The sequence below is a fragment of the Ambystoma mexicanum genome, chromosome 14, assembly GCF_040938575.1.
Source record: "Ambystoma mexicanum isolate Mex_15411 chromosome 14, UKY_AmexF1_1, whole genome shotgun sequence".
Classification (NCBI taxonomy): domain Eukaryota; kingdom Metazoa; phylum Chordata; class Amphibia; order Caudata; family Ambystomatidae; genus Ambystoma; species Ambystoma mexicanum.
Window position 1 is genome coordinate 376,698,786 of NC_090940.1, and position 27,924 is coordinate 376,726,709.

At 51.3% G+C, this 27,924-nt stretch overlaps 1 protein-coding gene across 2 annotated transcripts in view; it reads right to left on the reverse strand.

Annotated features, from left to right (window-relative positions):
• MIA2 (MIA SH3 domain ER export factor 2) overlaps positions 1-27,924 on the reverse strand; it is a 2,742,135-nt gene that overhangs the window by 17,423 nt on the left and 2,696,788 nt on the right. For both annotated transcript variants that reach the window (XM_069637493.1, XM_069637494.1), the window contains one exon: positions 25,864-26,092. In XM_069637493.1, coding sequence (XP_069493594.1) covers positions 25,864-26,092 — 229 coding nt within the window. The remainder of the gene's footprint in view (positions 1-25,863; positions 26,093-27,924) is intronic.

Sequence of the window (27,924 nt, forward strand, 5' to 3'; positions counted from 1 at the left end):
TAAATCGATCTGATACACAGCCTCGCCTCTGAAACCACAAGGATACAGAGGCTATGAGTCCCTGAAGGCGCAGGAAAGCCAAGGCCCAGACTGGTTCCTGTGATTGGAGGAACTGCCCTGATGAATCGGAAAGACTGTGATAGCAGAACTATAGACTTTTTGAAGTTCAGGGAAAAGCCCAAACTGTGCAATAGAGTGCATGTGCCGAGTAGTTGCTCTGACACTAGCTCTGGGGAGCGAGCTCGGACGAGCCAGTCGTCCAGGTAAGGAAAAACAGAGAAGACCTCTTCCAGGACTTCCTGGTACACTTCGCACTCGTGTGAGAGCATGCTCTGCCTGTTCAGAGCATCCGCCAAACTGGTCTCTGTCCCCGCCAGATGAACTGCTGAGACTGAGATCCCGATTCTCTAGTAACCAGAACCATAGCTGCATCGCCTCTGTATGAAGGGGACGGGAGCGCACGCCACCTTGCTTGTTCAGGTAGTGCATGGTCACTGTGTTGTTTGTTAGAATCAGGACATGCTTCCCCTTGAGAGACGGGAGAAAGGCTCTCAGGGCTAGCCTGTTTATGTACCACCTGGCTCCGGTTTCTGACCAAAGGACGCTCACCTGCAAGTCCTCGCAGGGAACGCCCCAACCGGTTCAGAGAAGCATCCGTGACCACTCGGGTCTGAGGCCAAGGAGACCCGAAGGGTTCTCCCGCCATAAGATTGCTGCACTTGTCCCTCCAGTCGAGGTTGAGGACCACTTGGTTGGACACTCAGAGGATCTGTGAGCGCTCCCAGGTACTGAGACCACTGGTCCCTTAGGAGCCACTGAAGGTAAATCATGCCTCTGGCACTAGAAAAAAATAGTAAGCCATCAAGAGACCTAAGGGACGGAGGAATGAAGCCGCTGGTAAAGTGGCGTGGTTCCGGAATAAATGTACCATCTGTGCTATGCTGTCGGCTCTCTCCTCGGGAGGGAAAGCCTCCCCTATCCGAGTATCAAGGACTGCTCTGATGAACTGGGGCTTTTGGACTGGTGTCAGATGGGACTTTAAGTTCAGGGAGAAGCCCAGCCTGTGCAGTAGTAGGGAAGTGTACTCCAGATGAGATAAGACTTGCCCCGTTAACTTCCTCGGATCAGCCAGATGTCCAGGTATGGAAATAAATGGACCCCAGATCTCCTGAGGTGAGCCATGACTACCGCCATGAACTTGGTGAAGACCCTTGGAGTGGAGGTCAACCCAAAGGGAAGCACTTTGAACTGACAGTGCTTGTCCCCTATGAGGAACCTTAGGAACTTCCTGTGCTTTTGATTTATCGGCCCATGGAAATAAGCGTCCTGTGGGTCTATTGACACCAGTCAGTCCTGAAGTTCGAGAGCGTGGAGAATTAACGTCCCCATCCTGAATTTGCCCTTCCTCAGGAACTTGTTTAATGCCCTTAGGTCCAGAACGGGACAGAGATTTCCTACTTTCTTGGGCACCAGAAACTACTGGGAATACCAGCCTGGCACACTCCGATCGGGAGGCACCTCTCCCACGGTACCGTTCAACAACATGGCCCTCAGTTCTTCCTGGCGCCTCTGTCCCCATTGGATTGAGGACCGTCGGGTCTGTCTGGTGGCTTTCTTAAAAAGGGCACACAACCCCACTGGATTGTCTGCAGGGCCTAGGCACCAGAGGTAATCTCTTGCCACTGCGGCCAATGTCCTGCCAACCGTCCACCAACTGGTAAGCGGGAGGGGAAATCAAAGCGGCTTAGAGGGCGTATCCGCCCCCGCTGCTGGCTGTTTCCCTTTCTGGGGCATGCGAAGCGCCTTTGCCCTGCTGGCTTGAGGGAGCTGTGCCTTCCTGTCATAGAGTACATAGCGTCTATAACCTCGGCCTCTTGAGGCAAAGCTAAAGGCAGGCTTGGATGGCTGCGCAGCTAGATCCATAGATTTTGCAGCGATTTTTGACTCTTTACATTTTTCTTAAGAGTCGTCAGCTTTTTGTCCAAAAAGCATATCTCCCACAAAGGGCATGTCCAGTAGCCTGTTCTGAAAATTTGGGGAGAACCCTGAGGTTTTCAAGTAGGTCTGTTTTCTCATTACCTCTGCCGATCCCATTGACCGGCCAATGCAGTCTGCCACGTCCAGGTCCGTTTGGCCGACGATCAAGCACCGAGCAAGACTGATTGATGGCCGAGTCGAGGTCCACTACGCCCCCCTGTCGAAGGTTTCAGAAACAGCAGAGCTGGATGAGGATATTTATCAGATGAGGAATGTGCAGGAGAAAAGCAATCCATTGAAGAGGCCTGTGACGAGCAAAGAAAGGGGGTTGTTCGGTGGAGTACCAGAGGAGGAGTGCACAAACGCTGCTAAATATTTCCTCATTTAAGATTAATACTTGGACAGTTTACTATTCACCATTAGATAAGGTGTAGTGCCCCCAAAGAAGTCTCTCCACCCCAGGTGATTGAGGTTTTGGTCAAGAGAGCATGTGGATTACTGTGAGCGTCCAGAGTGGGCAATTAGTGTGATCCCCACTACAAATCATAATGGCGAGGGGGCGCTCGAGAGTCCGAGCAAGATAGCCATGGGTGGCTGAAGCTCTGCAGGATACGGCGATATAAATGCAATCTCTCCCTGCCATGGGCCCGCGCTGTACATGTGACCCTATGGACCAGGAACGGATGGGTGTCTGACCACCCAATGTGAGCGCTAACCGCAACGGACTTCACCTAATGGCAGTGTGCACAAGTACACAACAGCAGCTGAAGGACGAGACGCTGTTCGCGGCTGCAATCCGACGGCCCACGCCAACAGCGGCACTCATCCAGACAAAGGTGAGCCCACTACCCCCCACCCCACCGCCACTGATGACATCGGCACCAGGGAACCCTGCAAGACTGCTGAGCCAACACACGCATAAATAAAGGAAGACCTGCTAGCGACTCCATCCGACACACCTCTCCCCTATTAAGGTCTGGACCCAAACCCTGCACCATATCTGCCTCCATACGGGAGGGTCCAGGCCGCTCTGATATATTAACTCCCGACAGCCGAACGGCAGGATTAACCGCCCAGATTGGGCTCCCTACTGCACAAAAGGGTTCTGCGGCTTCCAGCCGCGCTTGAGGAGTCCGGAGGAGGACTGTGCCTGCGGACGCGAGGGACTATGAGAACCACCCTGTGCCGCCAAGGGTGCAACAAAGAGCTAGGACAGGGAGGTTCACTGTGGCACCAAAATTTCCCAATCACAATTGGGACTGTCGCTGTGGCGTCATACAGTGCTTATCCAGCAACACCGCGGGAGTTCATACCATCCACAAAAGAGGCCCACTGCTGCCGGACTGACCCCTCCCACCCATCGGCAGCCCTGTATGCTGCTGTGCCACTAACATAGCGCCTGGGGTGAACAGAGTGCACTTACAGCCATCTCCTGCTACGCCCATTGATCCAACACTGGACATTGATACGCCAGACGCCACACCACGCTGCTCTGTAAGACTCAAGACCACGATGGATGTACCAGCACACCTGCAGGCTATGCTGACCGAAATGAAGATCATCGGCCAACGGACACAAGAGACCAACACCACGGTACAGGATATCAAACGCGTCTTGCTGGATGTCCAGACGAGACTTAATGCCCAGCTGGAGAGGACGACGGACAATGAGCAGCGGATCAGCTTGCTTGAAGATAACCATGAAACTACAGTGTCTGACCTTGATGGCGTCATCAGGGAGGTGCAGTGGCAGGGGGCCAAACTGGAAGACTAAGAAAACCGGTCTAGGCATAACAACCTCAGGATGGTGGGTCTTTCCGAAAACGTAGAGGGCCCTGACCTTGAGACTTTCCTGTATAACTTCCTGCAAGATGTGCTCCATATAGATAACCCACAGGCTTACACTATTGAGAGGATCCATTGTGCCCCGATCCCCAAACCAATGGCCGGGGAGCACCCGCAAGTGATCAAGCTACGGCTAAGTAAAGATCAGGGATGTACCAATCAGACATTTCAATGACTATTCGGCAGAAGTGTCCCGTCGCCGAAAAAAAGGCTTCAACCCCATATTCGACACACTCAAAGGGCTGGAATATAGGCATTACCTCAAATTTCCGGCGGTGTAGTGCATACAAATTGACTGACAATGGCATTGTTTCAAGGATCTTGAGGACGCATGGCACGTCTTGCAACCCCAGAACCTGGTAACTGCGGACTTCCCGCACGCCGCGGGAGAGCAGACGTAGATTCCACCATCATCACTGTTGCCCATCCAACGCTATCCACAGAACAAAGGATGGTTGCAAAAGCCCAGCAGGGACCTTCTGGGCCCGGGTCAATCCCGTAGGGGTACGGCAAAGCGACCATTTAACACCCTCTAAAAGTGTTTTTGGTGCCCATGAAGCAGAGTGTGAACTTCAATGAGGTTCTTAAGGCCCGACAGCAGATGCCTATCACCCAAGTGCCCAAACTGAAAACACACTGAGCGGCGCATGCAGGCCCGGCCCCGGTTGATCTGTCGCTGAAGTGCACAGGGAGACATTGATATACAGGTACAATCACGTATTCCAGGTCCTGCGGCCATAAAGGCTCCCCTTTGACTTTCATCTTACATCTGACTCTGTTATGACCTCTATTTCTACGAAGTCTCAAAAAACAACACTTTATTGGTCTTGCATTTTGGTCGTCTATAACGATACCATGCCCCCTGATGCAGGGGTCATGGAATGCATGGAGATTGGTGCGGACGAACCCGCCCATACCCTCCGATTCCAAACATGGGCTGCATTGCCTTGTATTGGGACAAACTGTTATCCCAATGTTTATGTGGGACTCAGGTTGCCACCTGGTCAAGTTACTGTTATAAGTTGGGGGTTGTTGATTGGGAACAATGGCTACATACTTCATGGCCACGCTCAGAATGATAGGGATGCTGTGCTATTAAGACCTCGAAACTGGTGGGTGATACTCCCACATCACACATAGATGGCTATGCTCACACTGATCACCCTTAACGTGCAGGGACATGGGACACCTTATTAAACGCAGACAGGTTCTAAACCACATGAGGGATCTCCAAGGAGATATTATATTTTTGCAAGAAACCCACCTGAATTCGACCGAATCCAGGAAGCTTGAGCGCGGCTGGGTGGGAGCGGCGGCCCATTCCCCATTCCATTGTAAACAGGGAGTATCTATTTTGGCTCACAAAAGGGTCCCCATTCAGGTACAGAAGGCAGACATGTCATCATGCGGGACTGATACATCACCACTCTGTTACACTCCTAAACATTTATGCCCCTACAACCGATACCCCAGCGTTCTTTACTCACACTTTCACTGTCTGCGCACACCTACTACGGAATTTAGAATTTATGGGCAGAGACCTCAGTGTCACCACTGATCCCACCCTGGACCGGCGGAATACCGGCACAAACAAACCGGCGAAACTGAAAAAACAAACGGTCCTACAAACACTAATGATGGATCTGGGAATGAGGGACGTCTGGCGGCACATACACGGGGATCACAGGAACTATTAATTTTATGCCCATAGCCACCAGAGCTATTCTAGAATTGACTACTGGTTTATCCCGGCCACTGCCCTATACACGACAGACTGCGCCATACTCTCCACTACCATTTCGGACCGTGCTCCAGTGCGGCTTCGAATGGCCCTTCCCAATGTCCCACACTAGACCCCATTGTGGCGCCTCAATATGAGAGCGCTGATCTACCCTGACTTCCTAGAACACATTAAAAACGATATTGACATCTTCTGGACCACAAACCTAACCCACAAGTAAAATGCATGTAATTGTTGGGATGCTTTTGAGGCATTCTTGAAAGGCCAATGCATCTCGAGATGGTCATATAAACTCAAAAAGTGGAGAGAAAAGAAAACACAACTTCTTACTGACCTCACCACCCTAGAGAAGCTGCATAAGCTCACGCCCAACCAACAGATCTTATCAAGCATATGCAAGATCAGGAAAGATATCAAACTCATAACATCCACTAGAGCCCAAAAATCCTACTCCAGTTGGACTAAGACTTACTACCTTGAAGGCGACAGGCCATTACACCTAATGGCACTGGCCCTGAAACAGCAGCAAGCCGCCCAGATGATCACAATACGAGACAGACATAGGACCCTTTTAGCGGGTGATACAGCTATAAATGCCGTTTCGTGGAATATTATGAAGAATTATACACTGCCTGCGAACCAACATCAGGTAGAAAAATGCAAGAATTCCTGGAGTCCGTCATCTTGCCCAAGCTTTTCCACCACACAATGGGACGCCCTTGATACCCCATCTCATCGGCTGATATAGATCGCAAAATTAATTCCCTTTCCTCCGGCAAGGCTGCTGGGCCCGATGGAATTCCAATAGATTTTTATAAAAGTATGGCCAATGAACTCATCCCAAGACTAGAGGAGGTGTTCTCCGAGGCTGCACTGAAGGGACGGCTGCCACAGACGATGCTAGCCACAAATATAGTGGTGTTCCATAAAAAGGGACATCCCCAGACAAATGCAACTCATTCTGCCCGATATCACTAATTAATTCTGACGCAAAGATCCTGGCAACATGTCTAGCACAGAAAATAGAGGTAGTCCTGCTGCACCTGACAAAGACCAGACCGGATTCATTTGCAAAAGGCATTCGGAGGACAACGTACGCAGATTGATGCATATTATCGCCAGCGACTCCGAACAGGAGGACGCTATCCTGAAGATTGATGTGGAAAAAGCATTCAACAAAGTCCAATGGGACTTTATGTTCCTGATCCTAGTGGAATACAGCTTCCCAAACTCTTTAATCAACCTAATCTGTTTATTGTACACCGGACCGATGGCCTCCGTGACCACGAATGACCCAATGTCAGCCCCGTTTGACCTCCAATCAGGTATGCGACAGGGATGCCCGCCATCACCTCTACTATATGCCTTGTCCATAGAACCAGTGGCAGTTAAACGACGCATAGATCCCTATTGGAAGAGCATACAGCGAGGGACTGAAGAACACCGGGTCTCCCTCTATGCAAATGATCTACTACTATACTTTAGCGATAGCCCAATCTCCCTCCTGTGAGTCCAATATCTCCTACAAAATGATGGCCCGATGGCCGGCTACATGGTTAATTGGGAAAAGTCCAAGATTCTCACGCTGCAGCAGGATATACCATGGGACCCTGGGGGGTGCCCCATTTCAGTTACAACTACATCATATTACATCCATAGGGGTCAAAATCAGTACACATATCAGTGTACCTCAACTATCCAGACACTGTGGAGAGCATATGCCTAGATCAAACGCGATGGGAGACGCTTCTCCTCTCTCTAACAGGCAGGATAAATGCACTAAAGATGAACACTATGCCCAAACTCATATCTAGCGATGATGATACCATCTAGGCCCACTCCTAAGCTGTGTGGAGTTCTAGACACTGCCATAGTCAGATTTATTTGGTGTGGAAAGAAGGCGCAATTACGAACAAATATCCTTAACGCTGCAAAACCAGACGGGGGCTTGGCCCTACCCACCTGGAAATGCTATTATCAGGCAGCACATGTCTGCTGGGCAAAACGATGGCTGAAGATGGGGACACCACTAGCTGGAAAAACATGGAGCTGGCTCTGCTGGCCCCTCCCCCTGCTCCCCTTAGAAACTCTGGCCATCCCCCCACTAAACTATCTCCACCGATTAAGTTACACCCCATACTGAACCCGACTATTATGCAATGGCACAAGCTATGTTCCCAACAGGGAGTTCCTACCAAGATAGCACCCACGCGGAGGAGTGTTAGGGTACTCCTGTCAGTCGGATTGAAACAAACACTTCACACCAGACAAGACACCCTGTGGCCACAGATTAGGATAACATATATGTGATGGTCCAGACCTGCTACCATTCCAGGATGCGCGGCACGTGTTGGGTCTTAATACCGGGCATTGGCTCCAATATGGAACGCTACGGACAATGATAGTACAGTACACTACAGACGCCTCCAGCCAGTCCCCCCCAGTGAACTTGAAATGGAACAACAGGACGCCTTTCCTCGCCTATGCACATTTTATACCATGAGCACACTGAACAATGTAGACGGGAACAGTGTGTTGGCGACGGCTTGGTCCAATGACCTCGGTGTCACAATTGACACCAGCGACATCTACGAGTACTTTGCAGCCATACCAGGGACCTTGATAAACATCAGAAATAGAGAAATTCAATTTAAGATCGTTCAACAACAATCAGAAGACATAAAAAGTCTCATACAAGCGCAAGATAGTGTAAAAAAAAAAAAATCAACTGGTGGCGTCAGTACAAGTGCATTCTCCACACATTGAAATACAAACTTAGGATCGCCCAGCCAAGATTAAAAGAGAAATGAAGGACAATACATCTACATTAGACAAGTCTATGGCTGACCTGGACAATCATGTGAGTGGCTGAAAATAGGCTGGAAGAGGTGGAATCAACCCTTTCTGAGCAGGCGCACAAACAAGCCGAGCTCACAGAGAGTGAAAGGGCTTGAGCAGCAGATGAAAGCTGTGCTAACTAAGCAGAGAAGATGCAGAGAACAGAATGAGTTGGAATAAATTAATAGTTACTCACCGTAGTGACTAACTTCCTCCTAGTCCATAGTCCTCTTTCCTCCATACTGCATGGGCGTCCCTTGCAAGGGACGGGAGAAGGAACCTTTTCCACCAGAAAAAACCTCCTTCCCCTTTAAATTTAGAGACACGTGGCCCCAGTGCATGCGCTCCTGCGACTCCACCCACAGGCGCCACTCCTCAGTCCCCATTGACACGTCGACAATATTAAAATTGCCTAATGACACCAGTATTATTAGGGGGGAGGATGGTGGGATGTATGGAGGAAATGGTACTATGGACTAGGAGTATGTTAGTCACTACGGTGAGTAAGGAACAAGTTACTTACCTGTAACTGTTGTTCTCCAGCATGGGTCTGGCATGGATTCACATGCTCATGAATATTCCCCGTCGTCAGGCTGGGAATCCTCGGTAAAGAAAAAACCAGTATCAGTTTCGTTTCTGATCTGTCTTTCGTAGTAATAACCAATCACTGGTCTCTGCGTCATACTGACCACAGCCAATGACTGCCCTCTACCTAAGCACCGCCTCTGGCAGCCATCTTCAGATTTGGAAGCACGTGAAGTGGCAGTATGACCAAGTGAAGAGCCGCAGAGGGGTAGGCGGGAGGGTTCGCATGTGAATCCATGCCAGACCCATGCTGGAGAACAACAGTTACAGGTAAGTAACTTGTTCGTTCTCCAGCATGGGGTCTGGCATGGATTCACATGCTCATGAATAAAGAATACATAGCAGTACACACATGCACAACCACGGGAGGTGGCAAAGGCTCAACATTAAGCATCACATCAACTCAACATTAAGCATCTTACCTCCTCACCAGGCTCACCTCAGGCGAACAGGTTGCGCAGCACTGCTTGGCCGACCCTGGACTCCTCCCTGGAATCCCGGTCGACGCAGTAGAATTTCGTGAAGGTGTGCGTCGACCTCCACGTAGCAGCCCTGCATATGTCCAGCAGGGGCACACCAGATAGGAACGCCGTGGTAGCTGCGATCGCTCTGGTGGAATGGGCTCTCGGACGGCCAGGCAGCGGTCGGTTTGCCAACCGGTGACAGTACATGATACAGCCGGAGAGCCATCTGGAGATGGAAGCCTTCGAGAGAGCCTTCCCCTGATTGACAGGTCCAAAGTTCACAAAGAGTTGTGACGTCTTCCGAAAACCTTTCGTGCGGTCCACGTAGAACTTCAGCGCTCTAGCTACATCCAGCGAGTGCAAAGTCCTCTCAGCCGGCGACGAAGGCGACGGGAAGAACACAGGTAACACCAAGGGTTCGTTGAGATGAAAGTCCGACGGTACCTTGGGCATGAAGGAGGGGTGCGTCCTGAGCACTACCCTCGTGTCGTGGAAAGTCAAGTACGGGGCCTTGCAGGAAAGGGCCTGGATCTCTCCCACTCGTCGTGCGGAGGTGATGGCCACAAGAAAAGCTGTTTTCCACGATAGAAACTTCAACGGGGCCGAGTGCAGAGGCTCGAACGGAGGTCCCATGAGCTTGGTCAGCACCACGTTGAGCTCCCACGCCGGGGCCGGAGCCTTCACCGGCGGGAACGATCTGAACAGTCCCTTCATGAACTCTTTCACCAGACGATGAGACCACAAGGACGTCCGGCCCGTGGTTCTGGTGTATCGGGAGATCGCAGCAAGATGAATCTTGATGGACGCGTGTGCCAGACCAGCTTTGGCCAGCGTCAGCAGGTACGGCAGTACTTGGGGAGCCGTAATCCGTAGAGGGTTAATCTTCTGTGCGTGGCACCAGACAGAGAACCTCTTCCATTTGTGTCCGTAGCATTTAAGAGTCGAGGACGCCCTGGCCTTTGCAAGAACCTCTCTGCAATCGGCCGGTATGTCGTATCCTCCAAACTCTAGCGCTGCAGGAGCCAGGCCTGCAAGTTCAGCGACTTCGGGTCGTGGTGGAGGATGGCGCCTCCTTCCCTGGAGAGTAGATCCGCGTCCGCCGGCAGCTTGATTGGCGGGGACGCCGACAAGTCCAGAAGGTCCGGGAACCATATCTGCCTCGGCCACGCAGGTGCGACGAGGATCATCCTGCACCGTGACCTCTTGAGCTGGTTGACGAGCCGGATTAGCAGAGGCAAGGGAGGGAACGCGTAGAGGAACAGGCCCTCCCAGGGGAACGAGAAAGCATCGCCCATGCTCCTCGTCTGGGGAAACCTGCTGGCGAACCTCCGGCACTTGGTGTTCGTCGCCGTCGCGAACAGGTCGATCCGGGGTGTGCCCCACCGTCGGAAGAGGCGATCCACCAGATCCTGCCGTAGTTCCCACTCGTGGCACGAGCGCAGCTCCCTGCTGAGTGAGTCGGCGATGGTGTTTTTTATCCCTGCCAGATGAAACGGCACCAGAAGAATCCCTTGGGCGACGGCCCAATGCCACAGGTCCTGCGCCTCCTTGGACAGCGCTGGGGACCTGGTTCCGCCCTGTTTCCTGATGTAAAACATGGTGGTGGTGTTGTCGGTGAAGATCCTCACCACCTTGCCCTTGAGGGACGGAAGGAAGGACCTGAGGGCCCAAAACACTGCACGGAGCTCCAGGACGTTGATATGCAGGGACTTCTCCGTCGGGAGCCAGAGTCCCCTTGCGTGCAGATTTTCGGTGTGCGCTCCCCACCCTTCTAGGGAGGCATCCGTGGTCACAGTCACCTGGTGGGCTGGGGTCTGGAAGTCCATGCCCGCCGTCAGATGCGCGCGGGTGCCCCACCACCGTATCGCTCGTCGGAAACTCTCGTCGAGCTTGATCCTTTCCTCGAAGCTGCCCGTCGTCTGGATCCAGCGCGCATCCAGGAATTCTTGCAACGGGCGCATCCGGAGCCTGCACATGGGAATGAGGTAGATGCAGGAAGACATCATCCCGAGGAGGGACTTGATGGACCTCACCTTGGCCGCGTCGGCCACCAACATCCGTTGCACCTTGCCCAAGATGGTCCTGGTCCTCTCCTCCGACGGGGAGGCCAGAAGGGACACTGTGTCGAGCCTCGCTCCCAGAAACAGTGCGACTTGCGCGGGCACCAGGTGGGATTTGGCGTAGTTCACGGAGAATCCCAGGTCCGTGAGGAGTTGGACGGTCCTTGCCGTGTGGACCACGGCGAGCTCCCTCGTCTTGGCGCGGATGAGCCAGACGTCCAGGTAGGGGTAGACGTGAATCCCCTCGCGGCGCAGCTGCGCCGCCACCGGTGCGAGGCACTTGGTGAAAACCCTGGGTGCCGACCGTAGTCCGAAGGGAAGGGCTTTGAACTGGTAATGACGCCCTTGGACCACGAATCTGAGGAATTTTCGGTGCCCCTTTAGGATGGGAATGTGGAAGTAGGCATCCTCCAAATCCAACGACGATAGGAAGTCTCCTTCCTCCAGCAGACCTAGGACGTGCTGGAGGGTGACCATCCGGAACTTCTGCGCCTTGATGAACTTGTTCAGGCGTCGCAGGTCCAGGATGGGGCGCCATCCTCCCGTCTTCTTCTTCACGAGGAAGTATCGCGAGTAGACTCCGGAGCCCCGAAGCCTCTTTGGGACGAGTTCGATGGCGCCCTTTCTGAGCATCGCCTTTACCTCCAGGAGAAGTTGAGGGACGTGAAGTTCTTTCCTGGCCACGGGGGGGACGCGCGGGCACCTTCTTTGAAACTCGAGCGCGTGGCCCCGGGCCAGGGCGTCCAGCACCCAACGGTCGGTGGAGATGGACTCCCACACGCTGACGAAGCCCGCCAGCCGGCCTCCCACCGGGGTGCTTCGGTGGGGGCCCGACCCCACGGCCGGTTCAATCCTGCTTGGACGCGGCCTTGCCGCCTTGGCCTCCTTGGCGACGACGGCGGGGTCCGCCAGACTTGCCTCGTCCTCTGTAGGCCTCTTGCGACGACGAGCGGGCCGCTTGACGGTAGGAAGCGAAACCGCCGCCGGAACCTTTGGAGGCGCCCTTGCCTCCGTCGCTCCGAAAGGGCGTCCGCCGTTGCTGCAGTACTCCAAGGGCCCGGGCCGTCTCAGTATCCGCCTTGATGGCCTGAAGGGAATCGTCCACTGTCTTCCCAAACAGGTTGTTCCCGTCGAAGGGCATGTCCAGGACCCTGGTCTGGACGTCCTGCCGAAAGTCCGTAGCCTTGAGCCAGCCACGACGTCGAAGGCAAACGCCGTTGCCCAGCTGGCGGAACCCAGTGTCGGCGATGTCCGTCGCCACGGTGATGGCGTGGTCCGAGGCCACCTCACCTTCCTGCAGGATCTCAAGGGCCTCCGCCCTCTTGTCGTCCGGCAGAAAATCCAGCAGGGGAGCTATCTTGTACCAGAGTTCCCTGTCGTAGCGGGCCACGATAGCCAAGGCGTTGGCCGCTTTAATCGTCGTCGCCGCCGACGAGATGACTCTACGTCCCATGGCATCCAATTTCTTTCCCTCGCCGTCCGGCGGGGAAGTCGACGTGGAGGCCGCACCCCCCCCGCTTTCTTCCTGGCTGCCGCGGAGACGACGGAGTCCGGGGTAGGCTGCGCCCGGAGGCATAGGGGGGCCGAGTCCGGGACCCGGTACTTTTTCTCGTACCGGTCTCTTTTCGCTGGCGTCGTGGAAGGGTTCTTGAGGAGGGAAAGGCCCTCATCCCAAATGTCGTCCAACAGAGGCACTGCGAGGACCGTCTTCCTCTTGGCCTCGCGCCGTTGGTAAAGGAAGCCTTCCTTTTTCTTCTCCTCAGGGCAGAGTTGGAAAAGCTCGGATGCCCTGCCGATCATTGAGTGGAACGATCCAATCTCGTCGGGCGGAGAAGCCCTGGTGGGAGGCGACGACGGAAAATCCTCGTCGTATGCCTCGTCGTCCGTCCCCGTCGCTGCCGTGTCAGTCCCCGTATCATCCCCTCGGGTGGACGGGGAGGAGGGCTGGACGGGGCGCGACGGTTGAAAAGGAGGCGGTGAATGGATCCTTCTTTTCTTGGTAGGGGGAACACCAGAAGGTCCCGGTTCTGGATCCCCCGACGGGAGAGGTTCCTCCGTCGGTAACGGTAGTCTCGTCCTTATCTCGGAGCATAAGGACTGTATAGCCAACAAAATGGCCGCTGAGTTGTCTTGCGGCGCTGGCAGAGGGGAATCCGACGGGCGAGCAGGGGCCCCGTCGGTATCCTCGACGATGTCGTCGTCGTCACCTGCGTCGGAGCCCATTCCGACGGGCTGGTCTTGTTCCCCGCCTAGGCCGTGGCTTAAGACCTCGATCAGCTCCTCTTCTGAGGTTGAGGCCGAATCTACGACGACGCCCTGCCCCCCCTTCTTCTTCCCCACGGAGGGTTTCACGGGGGTCCTATCGATGGGCACAAAAGAAGACTCCCTCCGAGGAGGCAGGGAGATTCTGGGCCCCGAGGCCGCCACCACTGGTGCAGCCTCCACAGGCTGGGCCAGGGCCGCCGCGACCGTTTCGATAGAGGGCTTGGTCGAATGGATCAAGGCCTTCACCACCTTAGGTGCGCTCACCGCCTTATCCTTGAGGGAGGGGGCACTGCCACGCTCCTCCTCTGCCTTAGAGCTCGACCGGGGCCTCTCCAGGAGCTTCGCCGGGTGCTCGGCCTTCCTCTTACCCGACCCAGAGCGTTGGCTCGTGGTTGATGGTGCCGGGGAGGGTGCGCCCTGCCTGGCGCCCGTAGAGCCCGACCGTTCGGCGCTCCCGGTGCCAGCGGACTCGCGGTGCTTGGCCTTATGTTGGGCCCCCGTCGCCGGGGCGCCCTCAAAGGTCTTAGAAGACCGCTCAGATTTCTTCTTCTTCTCGCCAGACGGGCTCTTACCCTCCAGCCAGCTGGCGAGACGTTGATGGCGGTCCTTCATGGTCCGTTCCGACATGTTGCCGCAAAACGCACAGTCCTTCTCCACGTGCGTCTTGTCCCCATGAAGGCAGTAAAGGCAGAAAGAGTGTTCGTCCTCCTTGAAGACGTTCTGCAGCTGGCATCCAGGGCAGGCCCTGAACAGCTTTCCGGGCGTCGAGCTTCCCTTCTCCTGGGCCATCTCCGAGACCGGGCCTGAGAAGCTTCTGGAGTCCTCCGAAGTGTAGCTCGACGAAATCTTCACCCTTGAGGGGCACAGATGAATCCGACACGGGTCCCCGTTGATCGGATGTAGGATCGGTGGAGCTTGAGGCTCTTTTGACCGAAAGAATCGAAGTTTTTGTGAAAAAGCGCGAAAAAATAGCACTAACGCTCGAGAGCAATAGCACGAGGATCCCAACACATGAACGTGCGGTAAAAATCTGAAGATGGCTGCCAGAGGCGGTGCTTAGGTAGAGGGCAGTCATTGGCTGTGGTCAGTATGACGCAGAGACCAGTGATTGGTTATTACTACGAAAGACAGATCAGAAACGAAACTGATACTGGTTTTTTCTTTACCGAGGATTCCCAGCCTGACGACGGGGAATATTCATGAGCATGTGAATCCATGCCAGACCCCATGCTGGAGAACTTAATTATTCCTACGTCCCATCCCCTTTCCTCAATACTGCATGGGCGATTACAACTGAAAGTAGCTCCACGGTGGAGAGGAGACCCTCCTTAAGCGAACAAGTTCCTTAGAACTGCCTGTCCGAAAGCCGCGACTGATTTAGAGCCGGCGTCCAAATAGTAGTGCTTACAAAAAGCCGAAGGGGTGGCCCAGGTGGCTGCCCTGCTGATAACCTGCCACGGAACCTGCCGCTGGAAGGCGACGGCCGTGGCTTTGGCTCCGACAGTGTGGGCGTGCATGTTAGCTGGAAGTGGTTTGTGCTGTCCTTCATAGGCCTCCTTGATGGCTAAAACCATCCATCTTGCTATAGAGGCCTTGGATGCCTGATAACCTGGCCTTGACCCCCGAAGGAGACAGACAGAGCATCCGACTTGCAGAAGCTCTTGGTCCTGTCCAGATACAATTTCAGAGCACGTCTGACATCCAGAAATTGCAAGACCCTCTGAGCATTGTCCTTAGGATCGGCAAAAAACATTGGTAAGACTATCTTCTCATTTAGATGGAAAGCGGAGACTACCTTAGGAAGGAACACAGGGTGCGTTATCAGGACGACCTTATCCTTGTGAAAAGTAGTATAGGGTTCTGATGCCACCACAGCCTGGATCTCGCTGACTCTGCAAGCAGAGGGGAGACCCACCAACAAGGCTGTTTTAATTGTGACCAATCTGATGTCTGCGGACGCCATTGGTTCGAAATCTTTGTGTGCCACGGCACCAAACACTGCATTAAGGTCCCACACAGGGTGTGGCTTCTTGAGGGGCGGGTAGAGCCTGGTGAGGCCTGCCAGATGCTGTTTAACCACCGGGTTGCAGGAGAAAACAACCTCCTCCTCGGAATTCCTGTAGGCCCCTATGGCTGCCAAGTAGGTGTGGCACGTGTAGATTTGCACCCCTGAGTGAGCGAGGTGTGCCGAGAATGAGAGCACATCGTCCAATGTGCAGGTAAGGTGGTCGATCTCCTTAGAGTCTGCCCAGTGACAGAACCTGGTCTATTTACTCTTGTACTGGCTCCTAGTAGCTTTGCTCCTAGCACTCTGAATGATCTCCAGGTTGGTCTGCGACAGGCTGAGATGCTTCAGTGTGACCTGTTCAGGAACCATGCTGCAAGGGCTAATTTCTGTGGAGCGGGGTGGATGACCCTGCCCCCCTGCTGCAAGAGGAGGGGAACTGGGCCCAGCAGCAGGTGAATGGGGAGAACCACTGTCTTGCCGGCCACCACGGAGCTATCAGAATGATGCAGAGGAAAAACAATTCTCTTATCTTGCAGATCACCCTGTGGATCAGGGGTGTGGGAGGGAATGCATACCCTGTCATACCATTACACTGTATCTGGAGTCCGTCGCCCAGGGAGCCGGGGCTCTGCCCCTGCCAGGAGGCGAACTGCTGGCACTTCCTGTTGGACCAGGAGGCATTGAGGTCCATCTGCCGATGCCCCCACCTGCTGAAGACCCCGAGCAGGACCTGATCGTTTAATTGCCATTCGTAATTGTCTGCTCCCAGTCTGCTGAGCCGGTCTGCTTTCAGGTTGGACTCCCGCAGAAGGTGGATTGAAGTCTGATAGATGTTGTTTCCCAGGGTCCATTCCCGCATGCTGACCGCTAGGCTGCACAGCGGAGGGCACCTGGTGCCACCCTCCTTGTTGACATAATACATGCTGGTGGAGTTGTCCGTCTGAGGACGGCCTTACCCCCAATGAGCGGAAGGAAAGCCTTGAGAGCTAGCCAGACAGCCTTCACCTCCAGCCAGTTGATAGGAGATTCCTGCTCCTGCAGGGACCAGACTCCATTAGGTTGCAGTCCCTGGGCCACCATGTGAGGTCTGGGAGGAGAGAAGGAGGAATGCTGACCAGCTCCGCTTGGGAGCCCCTCTCCTGATTCCATGAGGCTGCGAAGTGCAACTGTAATCTCATCTTGAGCCTTGTGTGGGGGATCGCCTCCATGATCCCCAGTAAATGCTGGAACCACCAGGCCGAGGTCACCTTTCGGCTGAGCAAGTGACTTCTAGCCCCCTTGATGGCCAAGATTTTGTCCTGCGAGGGGAAACACTCTCGAAGCTTGCGTCCCCTATGAGGCCCAGAAAAGTCAAGCTCTGAGTAGGCTGCAGCTGAGACTTAGTGAGGGTGATAGAGAATCCCAGCTTGTGAAGAGTGGTCATAAGAGCGGCGGAAGTGAGATGCACTGTCTCCGGAGTTCTCGCCCTAACGAGCCAGTTGTCCAGGTATGGGTAGACGTGGTGGCCCTGAGCCCTGAGGAGGGCCGCCACTGCATACATTAGTTTGGTTAACACCCTGGGGGCTGAGTTGAGGCAGAAGGGTAGAACCTTGTATTGGAAATGGCAGCTCATGATCCTGAACCGCAGAAAAGATCGATGAGGCTGCCAAATAGGGACGTGTAGATAAGTGTCTTTCAGATCCAGGGAGCACATCCAGTCTTCCCTGCACAGTGTCTCCGCTATGAGTGCTGGCGTAACCATCTTGAATATTTGAAGAGGGAGGGAGAGGTTGAGGGTGGAGAGGTCCAACAAAACTCTCAGGCCAGCCCGGTTCTTCTCTTGTATTGCAAAAATCCTGGAGTCAAAGCCCAAGCCTCGCTGGGAGGCTGGGACTTCTTCCACTGCCTGGCTCTCGACGAGGGACTGAATTTCGCCAACAGAGCTGCTGTCCCAGTCTGTGGGAATGGAGGGGAGGAGGGAGGAATCGGTAGGCGGTACCCCGTAGACACTATTGAGAGGATCCAGGGGTCCGCAAACTTCTGATGCCAAAACTGTGCGTGAAGGGCAAACCTGCCCCCCACCAGAGACACGTGGACCCGAAGGGGCACGTCATGCCTTATTTCCCTCTGAGGCTGTTGCAGAGGGGGGACTGAAAGAAGCCCTTGCTCCCACATTTTGCTGTTTGCGCCGGTGCTGGCTGCCTAGACCTCCGTTCTTGGAAGTCCCGGAATCCGCTGAACGTCCACACCTTATCGGAGCATTGATGCGACTGGGTGTATACCTTGGGCGTGGCCTTCGCAAGGATAGATAAAAACCTTGCAGTTTGCGAACTGTTTTTCTTTTTTATCTAGCTCCTCATCAGTAGTGGAGTGAAAGAGGTCACCACCCATGAATGGAAGGTCCAATATGCGTTCCTGGACGTCTGGGTTTGAATTTAGTAGCCCAAAGCCAGGCAGTCCTTCTCATGTCCGTGGCGATGCATATCGCCCGGCCAGAGGTGTTGATGTGGGCCACAGTGGACTCCATGATGTCTTGTGCCACCAGTTTAGCCTCTGCCAGTCCCGCCTTGAAACGTGCCTGGCTCTGCACCAGAAGTTCTGGAAGGAAGTTGGCTATTTCCTGCCAAAGCCTCTGGTTAACGGCTGCCAGCAGGGCATCCACGTTGGATTGACGAAGGTGCAGTGAGGCGTTAGAATTAAGCTTCTTTCCATAAACCTCCATGATCTCCCCCTTGCCTAGCAGCGCAGAGGACGAGGTGGCTGAGGACGACTGAGGCTTTGAGTAGAGTGACGCTGCAGCGATTACCGAAGAGTGCAGTTGAGGGTGTGCCGACAGCAAGAGTGGATCCCCCTCAATTTGCCTATACTTGGTGTTGAGGTGGCGATTGACAGGCTGGGCCTAGTGGGGCCACCCCTTTTTGGCCACAGCGACAACGTCTTTCTGCATCGGGATCCCCGTTCTAGCTGCGGGGCGTAGAATGAGGACCTCGGCCAGGACCCCCACCACTGGTTGCTCTATCTCTTGTTGAGGAAGCACCAAGTACTCTGCCAAACCTGCGAGCCGTTCGTGGAAGGCCTTGGCTGATGAGGGCGTGTCAGGATCTTCTTCCTCGTCAGTGTCCACCACTGTGCCGGGCTGGTCTGGAGCCGGTGGAGGAGTGCTGGGCGCCGAGGGCTGCGGTGTGGAGACCGGAGCTGGAGGCTGGTGTGGAACAACTGCCTGAACTGTGGGAGGCAGGGGAGCCGGAATCGAAGGAGCCGGCGAGGGCAGCAGGGGCTGCACCAGGGCCTGCAGTGCTGGAGCCATAGGAGGAATGACTAGAGGCACAGGCAGAGGAGTCGGAGGGAGCATGTCCCTGATTACATCACAGAGGATGGCCCCCATCTGAGGAGATCTCATGAAAATGAGGAACTTTTCAAAGAACCTGTCCTCACAGGCTGGTGGGGTGGCAGGTGATGTTAACGGCGTAGCGGGTGGCTGCTGGGCCAGTGCATACTTTGCCTAGCTGGCTGCTGGGTAAACCTGCCCTGTGATGCTGATGGATAAGCTGTAGGCCACGTAACTGGTTGACAGCAGTCCCACCTTGTAACTCGTTCTCCCACCTGCTCCGTTCCAAGGGGCAGTATCGGACGAGCAGCCATTTTGTCTGGCGCGGCGGCCATCTTGTCTAGCTGCGTTCCACATGCCAAAGTCGTGGTGCTTGGCTTACTGAGCCTGGCCTCCTCCAGGACTCGTGGCGGTGGAGCATGAGACCTACCCTGCATCTCGGGACGGGGCCTGGTAGGCGTGTTGCCCTCGGCAGTATCGCTGGTAGTGCTGCTCGCAGGCAATGCCTCGGCCATCTAACCAGTACTAGGGCGTAGCCCCTCTAGTGTGCACCTGGTAAAAGAAACTTGAGGTCCCTCAGTACTGTCTCCGGAAGGATCTCAGGGCCCCCCCAAGGCCTGGGGGCAGGTAGCTGATATAGCCTCAGTACAAGTGCTGGTGCGAGAACCTGAAAGGTTCTGCCCACTCGGGCACTTCTTTGGGAAGGAGTCGCCCTTGCGTGGTGCACTTGAAAAAAGCAGCCCTCCTTTGGGCCTCGACTTATGTCTGACGAAGTTCTTTAAGTCCTCTGGAGGTGACTTCTCGAATAGCTCCCTCCACCGAGCTAACCTGTTCCTCAGAGCATGAGGTGTAAGCCTGTTGCACGCGGTACAACCCTCTTAGCCGTGGTCATGGACAAGGCAGCAGAGGCAAAGAGCGTGGAGATCGGATGCAGGGAAGAGCCCCTCGCAGGCTGGACACCTGCTGAAGCCGACTGAAGTCGACATGCATTAGGGAGAAGTGTGGCGCCAGAGGACCGAGTACCTGATTGATAAAAAGAAGACAAAAAGACAGAAGAAAGTTTCCGGGGAAGAGCGCATGGTATTACAAGGCCGAAGCCAAACCCAGGAGCACTGGTGAAATCGTCCCATTCCCGTTGACGCAGAAAAGGGGACTGGGGAGTGGCGGTGGATTGCATGCTACCGGGGCTGCATCCCCGCGCACCTGTAAATTTAAAGGGGAAGAAGATTTTTTTCTGGTGAAAAAAGGTTCCGTCTCCTGTCCCTATCGAGGGACGCCCATGCAGTATGGAGGAAAGGGGACGGGATACAGGAGTACATAGGAATACAAGGTGCCCCAAAGCAGATTACGGACAAAGAATTGGAGGAGTACGTTACAGAATTGCTCCGCTACGCTCTGGAAGGGGCTGAAGATGTTGACATCGTCTTGGATCGGACGCACTGCATCTGATCTAGATGGTAACAAAAGAATGTCCTCCTCCATGATGTGCTCACAGGTGTTCATTTTCTTCCGCTTAAAGAACAGATTATGAGACATGCCAGGGACAAGGAGAAGATCTGATTCCGAGACGCCTCCAGGATCTAGCCCAGGCAACACTGCAGAAAAGAAAAGTCTTTGCCAGGTCACAGGTGGGCTCCATGAGAAAGGTGTGAGATATGGGTGGGTGCACTGTGTCGGCTGTTTGAATACAGAGGGAAATCTTATAATGTCGGGAAGGAAGAGGAGGTTGAAGACCTAATTGACTTCTCGAGCCCTATACCGGATGCAGATTAACCCTTAAATAGAAGAGACATATCGAGGTGCAAACAGGTCCCAGGACATAGCTATGGAAAAAATGAACGACCAGAATGGAATGTAGCGGTGTGAACAATGCAGAACAATCGCAGCTTGGGACTTGAATTCTGCAAGGGGTGATTGTGCCAGACTTCTGATATGGGATTTTTAAAGAAGAGGTGATCCTCTCAACAAATGGGGAACAGGAAGTTAGATAGGTAGTTTGTATGGGGGTCTTTTGCGGTGGGAGTATGTTGCTGTTTCCTTGGATGGGTTGCTTGAGGATAGAGGGGAGTGGGGGGACTGGGAGCATGGAAACTGCCCTCATTCTGGCACATTCACACATGGGTAGTGTATACGTGCACAGGGCTTTGTAGTTGTTGTGTTTTTGTTGGGTATCGGGTTGACATGGGGGTTTTGAGATTTATAAGGAGATGGCCGTTTCTCGGCATAAAGCACAGAGGATTAGCAAATGAACAACTGTGCAACCTTATTGGTGACCTTGGTTTTGTGACCCTGAATGTTCGGAGTCGTAATTCACCACAAAAGTGATGGTCATTTATACGTAGACTACATGATTTGCATACGACTCTAGCGTTCCTCCAGGAAACGCACCTTATGGTGCGAGATGAAGCGAGATTGAAAAATAGGGCTTTCCCATTGCAATACTTTGCAGCTGGAGAAGAGCGGAAACGGGGTGTAGCGATCCTGATACAGAAAAGGGATACACATTGTGTGGCACTATATATATATATAGTGACCCGGAGGGCAGGGTGTTATTCATTAAGGGGTGGCTGGAGGGGCAACTCTTTAGACTGGTGGTGGTTTAAACCCCAAATAAACAACAGGATCAGTATGTACTCACCTTGTTGGGGAAGTTGGGCTGCCTTTGTGAGGGTCAGGCGGTGACTGGCAGGGATTTTAATTGTGTAATGGACCCAATAGCTGACAAGACACTGGACCTTATAAAGGCTGATCTAAGGAATAGAGATGCCTCAGGGAGAATGTTCGGGAAATTGGTGGTTTTTCCATCAGGAGGCTCATGAATACACATTTGTTCACATTGGATATTCTAGGATTGATATGATCTTAATATTAGCAACCCGGGTACCAAGGGTGATTTAAGTGGAGATTGGTATTTATTTATTGGACATTTGTCAGGTGCATCTCGGACCACACACTGGTCATAGTGAAGTTGAGGTCCCGTACAACCTTTATCCCTAATAGGAAACTGGCGCTTGAATGTGTTGGTGCTAAATGACCTAGCAATTCGTGAGCATATATGAGAAGCAATTCCGAGGAGAATGAGATGAAGGGGATGGATTGTAGTACAATATGGGACACAAGTGAAGCGCTCATTCGGGGAGAGTTTATTAGGAAATCTGTGGTGTATACATGAGCGAGGGAAAACTTAAGAATAGAATTAGAAGAGAAGGTCCATCTGGAGGAATAAGTGCATTAGAGAGCTTTGATTGAACTCATTGCCATTTGGAGACGCATTTGGCAGACCGATCCACTCAAATGATGTTGCAAACTAAACAATCAAACTAAATAAAGGGGGACAAGGCAAATTGATTTTTAGCAACTAAGTTGCGTAAAGTAAAAACGAGAAATTATATTATGGAACTGAGAGACAACCAAGGAGTATTGCAAAGGGGGGGGAAGAGGAGAAAGTAAATATTATGAAAAGTTTTCATGTGAAGATAATGAGGAAAGAGTTATTTGGAGACCCAAAAGGGGATACTTCTAAAGGCAAAATCCCTAAAATGGCAGAGTCAGATAATGATATGCTGGAACGGCCAATCACCTGGTAAGAAGTTGAGAAGGCAATTGATAATTTACCACACAATAAAACCCCTGGTCCTGATGGCTTCCCTAATGCCTATTACAAAGTTTTTAAGAAAATCCATGTGCCCCCCCCCCTGTTGAAATTATTTAATACAATTGCAGAACAGGGGTGGTCTACCTGGATTTGGCACAATCGACAACGATATTGATGCGCAGTCCTGGCAAAGAGCTGAGGGATTGCTCGAGCTACCGCTGAAATTGTTACTCAACAGTATTGCTATATTGTATGCTAAGATTTTAGCAAAACAACTGGGTTTGATTCTCTCTGAAGTAATCTACACGGACCAGAATGGATTTATTAATGATAGATCTACCCATGACAATATGTGTAGGGTGATAAATGGGATGGAACTGATTGAGGAAGGCGATACGGGCAAAGGATGACAGTTTTGGCACTTGACGCGCAGCATGCGTTTTATGGTATGGATTGGGGTTTCTTGTCCTCCACACTGGAAACTTTTGGGCTGGGTCCCAGGTTTAGGGAAATGGTATTGGCAAATTTTCAGATCCCAGTGAAAAGGTTAAATATAAATGGAACGCTGACACCCCCCTACTTTCAATATCACGGGGCATGCGACTCGGATGTCAGCTATCTCCTTTAATCTTTACAATGGCCATGGACCCCATGGCAGGTCTGATTAGAGAAGATAAGCGAATCACTGGAGTAATGTGTGGTGGAACGCAACATAAACTAGCGTTATATGTCTTACTGTTCCTAACTGACACGCAGCATATGCTCGCGTTAATGTTGGATAAACTGGGATTGTTTGGGATAGGATATGGGTTCATGGTAAATTACGGGAAATCTAAAAGGACTTAATGTGAATGAAAATCATAATATAATTAAGGAACTGGGGAGGAAACTCCCCCTGCAGTGGGAAATGCAGAAAATAGACTAACTGCGAGTGAAGCCAACTTCATCTTACAAGGGGCACAAAAACGCAAATTTCCCCGACCTGTGGAAACACTTTAGCGATGATTTGAAGAGGTGGGACTTGCAGGAGATGTGTTGGGTAGCTAAAATAGCAGCAGTAAAAATGACACTAATCCATGGGGTAATTTATGCATTTTGCCCCCTTCCAGTGGTGAGACTGAGAATCATGACTGAAAAACTGCAAGGGGAAATATTTAAATTTTTATGGAATAAGAAACGCCCACCAATAGCCAGAAGAACTCTAAACAGGACACCATTATTGGGAAGCAGGGATATTCCAGGTATTAGAAGATAGTGCTGGCTGAGCAGATAGCACCAATGTTAGAATGGTCCTTAACCCAAGGCCTTAAAGAATGGAAGAACTTGGAACAGGGAGCAACATCGATTCTCCTCCATAAAAGTCCTTTTTTGGAGAGATTGTTTCATCACAACAAGGGCACTTATTGGACTTTTCTGACTGTTCACTACCGTACTGGTATAAAGCCCTACGAATGCGAGGTATAAAACCAGGTTTGAGACCTCTTTCTTTGATTAGTCATAACCCAGATTTTACACCGGGAAAGAATGGGATTTATTTAGCTAGTTGGGAAATTAGAGGGATTACCCTTCTCATGGACCTCTATGGGGATAACAATCCGGTGACATTCGAAATATGTAAGACACAATATTTATTGGGAGAACAGGAACATTTCCGATCACCCAACTTAGGCACTGGGCCACAAACAGTGGTACGACAGGTGGGGTGTAGCATGCCTACAAGGCTGAAGATTTTGCATGGGGAAGGGATTGGAAGAGACAAGATCGAGGTTATACAGGTTGTTGGATGGTGACACATCAGGAGATAAATTACACTACATGGAAGGTGGGGAAAGAGAATTGTGGGTAGCTATTGCACAAGAGGACTGCGAGCATATCTAGGAACGAACACACAGGGCATCGAAATTTAGTTCACTAAAAGAAATAAAACAAACAAATGTGCTTTAGATGGTAACTTACCCTGCAAAGAATCAATAAGATATTTCCCCTGTCCTCTCCTCTTTGCTGGCGAGGATGTGGTGAAGTGGGGGGCATGGGGCACACGTGGTGGTCTTGTTGTAAATCCCAGTTATTCTGGAAAGAGATCCTGGGGTATATTAAAGAAATCACGGGTCAACAGCTACCCATGAACCTGGTGGAAGTGGTACTGGGGAATGTGGAAGAAGATTTATGTTGTATGAGGTTTGCAACAGTGAGTCTGTTCACACAGATGTTGAATGCAGCCCGACTGACACTAGCACAATTTTGGAAACTGGAAGAGGGTCCGATTTTGGCTCAGTGATGGGTCAAAATGTGGGGGAATCTTGGCGATGGAAAAAGTAACAGCCTTAGCAATTGGGAGTCTGATTTTCACCTTTCCAGGGACATGATAGAGATAGGGAGCAATTTTATCACAAACACCGTATTTTAAAAAAACCTCACAATATGTTTATATATGTGAACATGCCCAGAGCAATGGGACGACCCCAGGGACTAAGGGTACGGGATATGGAAATGTTTGTCTGTTCCGAGGATGTCAATCCATATCGCCCTAGTGGCAGTTGTAGTAGTGTTAGGATTAGGTTTGTTGTTATTTATAATGCCAAAATGCATGTGACAGAATTAGAGTTCTTGGTCTGGGTAACGGATGGGTATTTCTGTTGAGCAACTACAGATGTACGGCTGGTGACAAAATCTTATCAATAATAAGACTTGATAAAAAATAAAGAATAACGCTTTTTGATTCTTTTTCATAATAGGGAAGATTCAAAGTGAGTAGAAATCACTAGGAAATAGTGTGCAAGAGATGTAATTGGTGGGTCAGTAAAAAACAACTATTTAAAGCATAAAAACTCCAAATCCAATGGTGAATCCACTTAATCAACCATTCTCTATCTTCACAAAATGTAATCAACAGCAGATGACTTGTGAATTATGAACAACGCAGTGACGCCATCTAACACTGTTACAATGAGAGCAAGAATAGGTCAGCTTGCACCCAACTGGTGATTTCTAGTGCACTAAATGTACAGTAACATAAAAGTTAAATCATGAAATGAAGCACAATTACATCTGAAGCTTTAATCCGACACACCAAAGTGATGGCCAGACATTACACTTATAGTACCTTATATCAAATTAAAAATATAAATATGTTGCTGCTGTTAAATTATGCACATCAAAAGAATAACGAGTTCACTTACTTCCTATTGGATGGCGTGGTAAGCCAGAATAATTTGGGACTGAAAAGTAATCCCGTGGCCCATACACGTCCATTATACGTGGAGGAAAAGGAGAAACTCTTCTCAAGAAAGGTCCCCGTGGATCCATCGGCAGTAGAGGACCTCTCATAAGTTGAGGTGGCGGAACAAAGCATGGTCCAACTGCTTCATTTTCAGGTTGTAGCAAGTGATCAGCAACATTTATCACATTCTGTAAAACATGGTTTACTACTTAGGAGCATTCTACCAAATATCAAATATACAACGATGGCATGAACTTTTTATTCTGTTCTCATTCTTCACAAAGACCATTGCAATGTATAAAGACTGTGTTTTACAGGGGAATTTAAAAATCTTGTATTGACACGCCTTTTATATTGAGACATAAAAGCCTCATGTATTGAGACATAAAAGAGAATATATAAATAAAATAAACCACTTAGATTGCATCATTGAAGCATGGTACTTATCAGAAATATCTTTTACAATAATAATAATCTGAAAAGGCCAATTTTTCTTTGATGTATTAGTGCTACCAAGAACATAGTCTATAAGGAGTTGATCCATGATAATGTGATACATTTCTTTATGGTTCAAAGAACAATTTGCTTACCTTCTGTAATTTATTTTCTGATGGATATGATCTGGAAGTTTGTTTTTTTTAACTTTATTTATTGTCCTTGTCATAACAATAGAAAATCGAGCAGTAGGTAGCAATCAGCAATTACAGTAATGACAAACAATCAGTGTACGGCATCAGTAATCAGGGCGAGGGGCCCCCGCACCAAGCATTGTTCAAAACACATATGTAATACAGCAGTCAGTGTCACAGTTCAGCTGGAGACATTGATAGGAGACGAGGGCGCAATTGACCGTCATCATCATTGATCGAGATAGAGTAGATGTATGAGCGAAGCAGGGACCATACATTCCTGGGCTTGGACATTGGAGGTTGCTGGACCGCCCATGCTTCCTCTGTATCGGAAGCCCAGGTCATGGCGGCGAGCCACTGTGAATGCGTGGGCACTCGGGGGTGAAGCCAGCATAGCACAATACAGCGTGCTGTAAGGAGCATGCAGAGTCCCACCAACTTTTTGGAGTCCCGACCAAGCCTGGGAAATTCATGCAAGAGACACTTTTTTATGGAGATGGGGTGATTTTGTGATCTAGGATATCAGACGGCGTGGAGCAGACCTCAGTCCAAAACTGGGCTAGGGAGGGGCAGGACCAGATCATATGGATGTAAGATGCATCCTCTGATCCACACCTGGGGGAATGATCCTGTGACATGCAGTGTAATTTAATTGGAGTGCAGTAAAATCTGGTAACAATTTTGAACTGAATAAGTTTAAAGCAGGAATTAAATTATACATTTTGAGTGTGAGCACACACACGCTTCCATCATTGATCAGTCATATCGATCTCCAGGTCTAACGCCCATGAGTGTTTAAGCTTATCAAACGGAGGAGGAGTTCTGGACTGTAGTAAGGCGTACAATCTGGAAACCTTCTCTCTGATGGCTGCAGCATTCAGGATTTCAGCAAAAATGGGATCATCGATGGGTGGGGGGGTGGTATAATGGGAAAACTTGGATAGCTCCTCTTGAGAAAAGGGCGGAGGCCTGAGTATTGGAGCCAGATGGATGACTTCCTTCATAGGGCTTCTGGCAGGTCCGGTCATTCCAGGAAGCTACCTTGGTCGAAGACATCACGGATGGTTTCAAATCCTGCATCCGCCCAATGACATACTACATTCGGAGGGGGTACAGGGGGCTCCCGAGAGGAAGTTCCAGAGAGGCAAGCAACTGTGAAAGGGGTGAGAACCATTGGAGAGGGTCCATATCTTAGACAGAGCAAGGAATGTGGTACCTACAGGATCTAAAGGGCTACATTTGAGGTTTGGGGGAGAAAGCACTAAAGATCGAATATCACATCCCTCGACCGCACGTCGCTCAAGTCTTATATGTGGTGGAGGGTTTGTGATGATTAATCAGTGTAATGCGAATTGCGCCTGGGGAAACAAGCAAATATCTTTCGAAGTTGG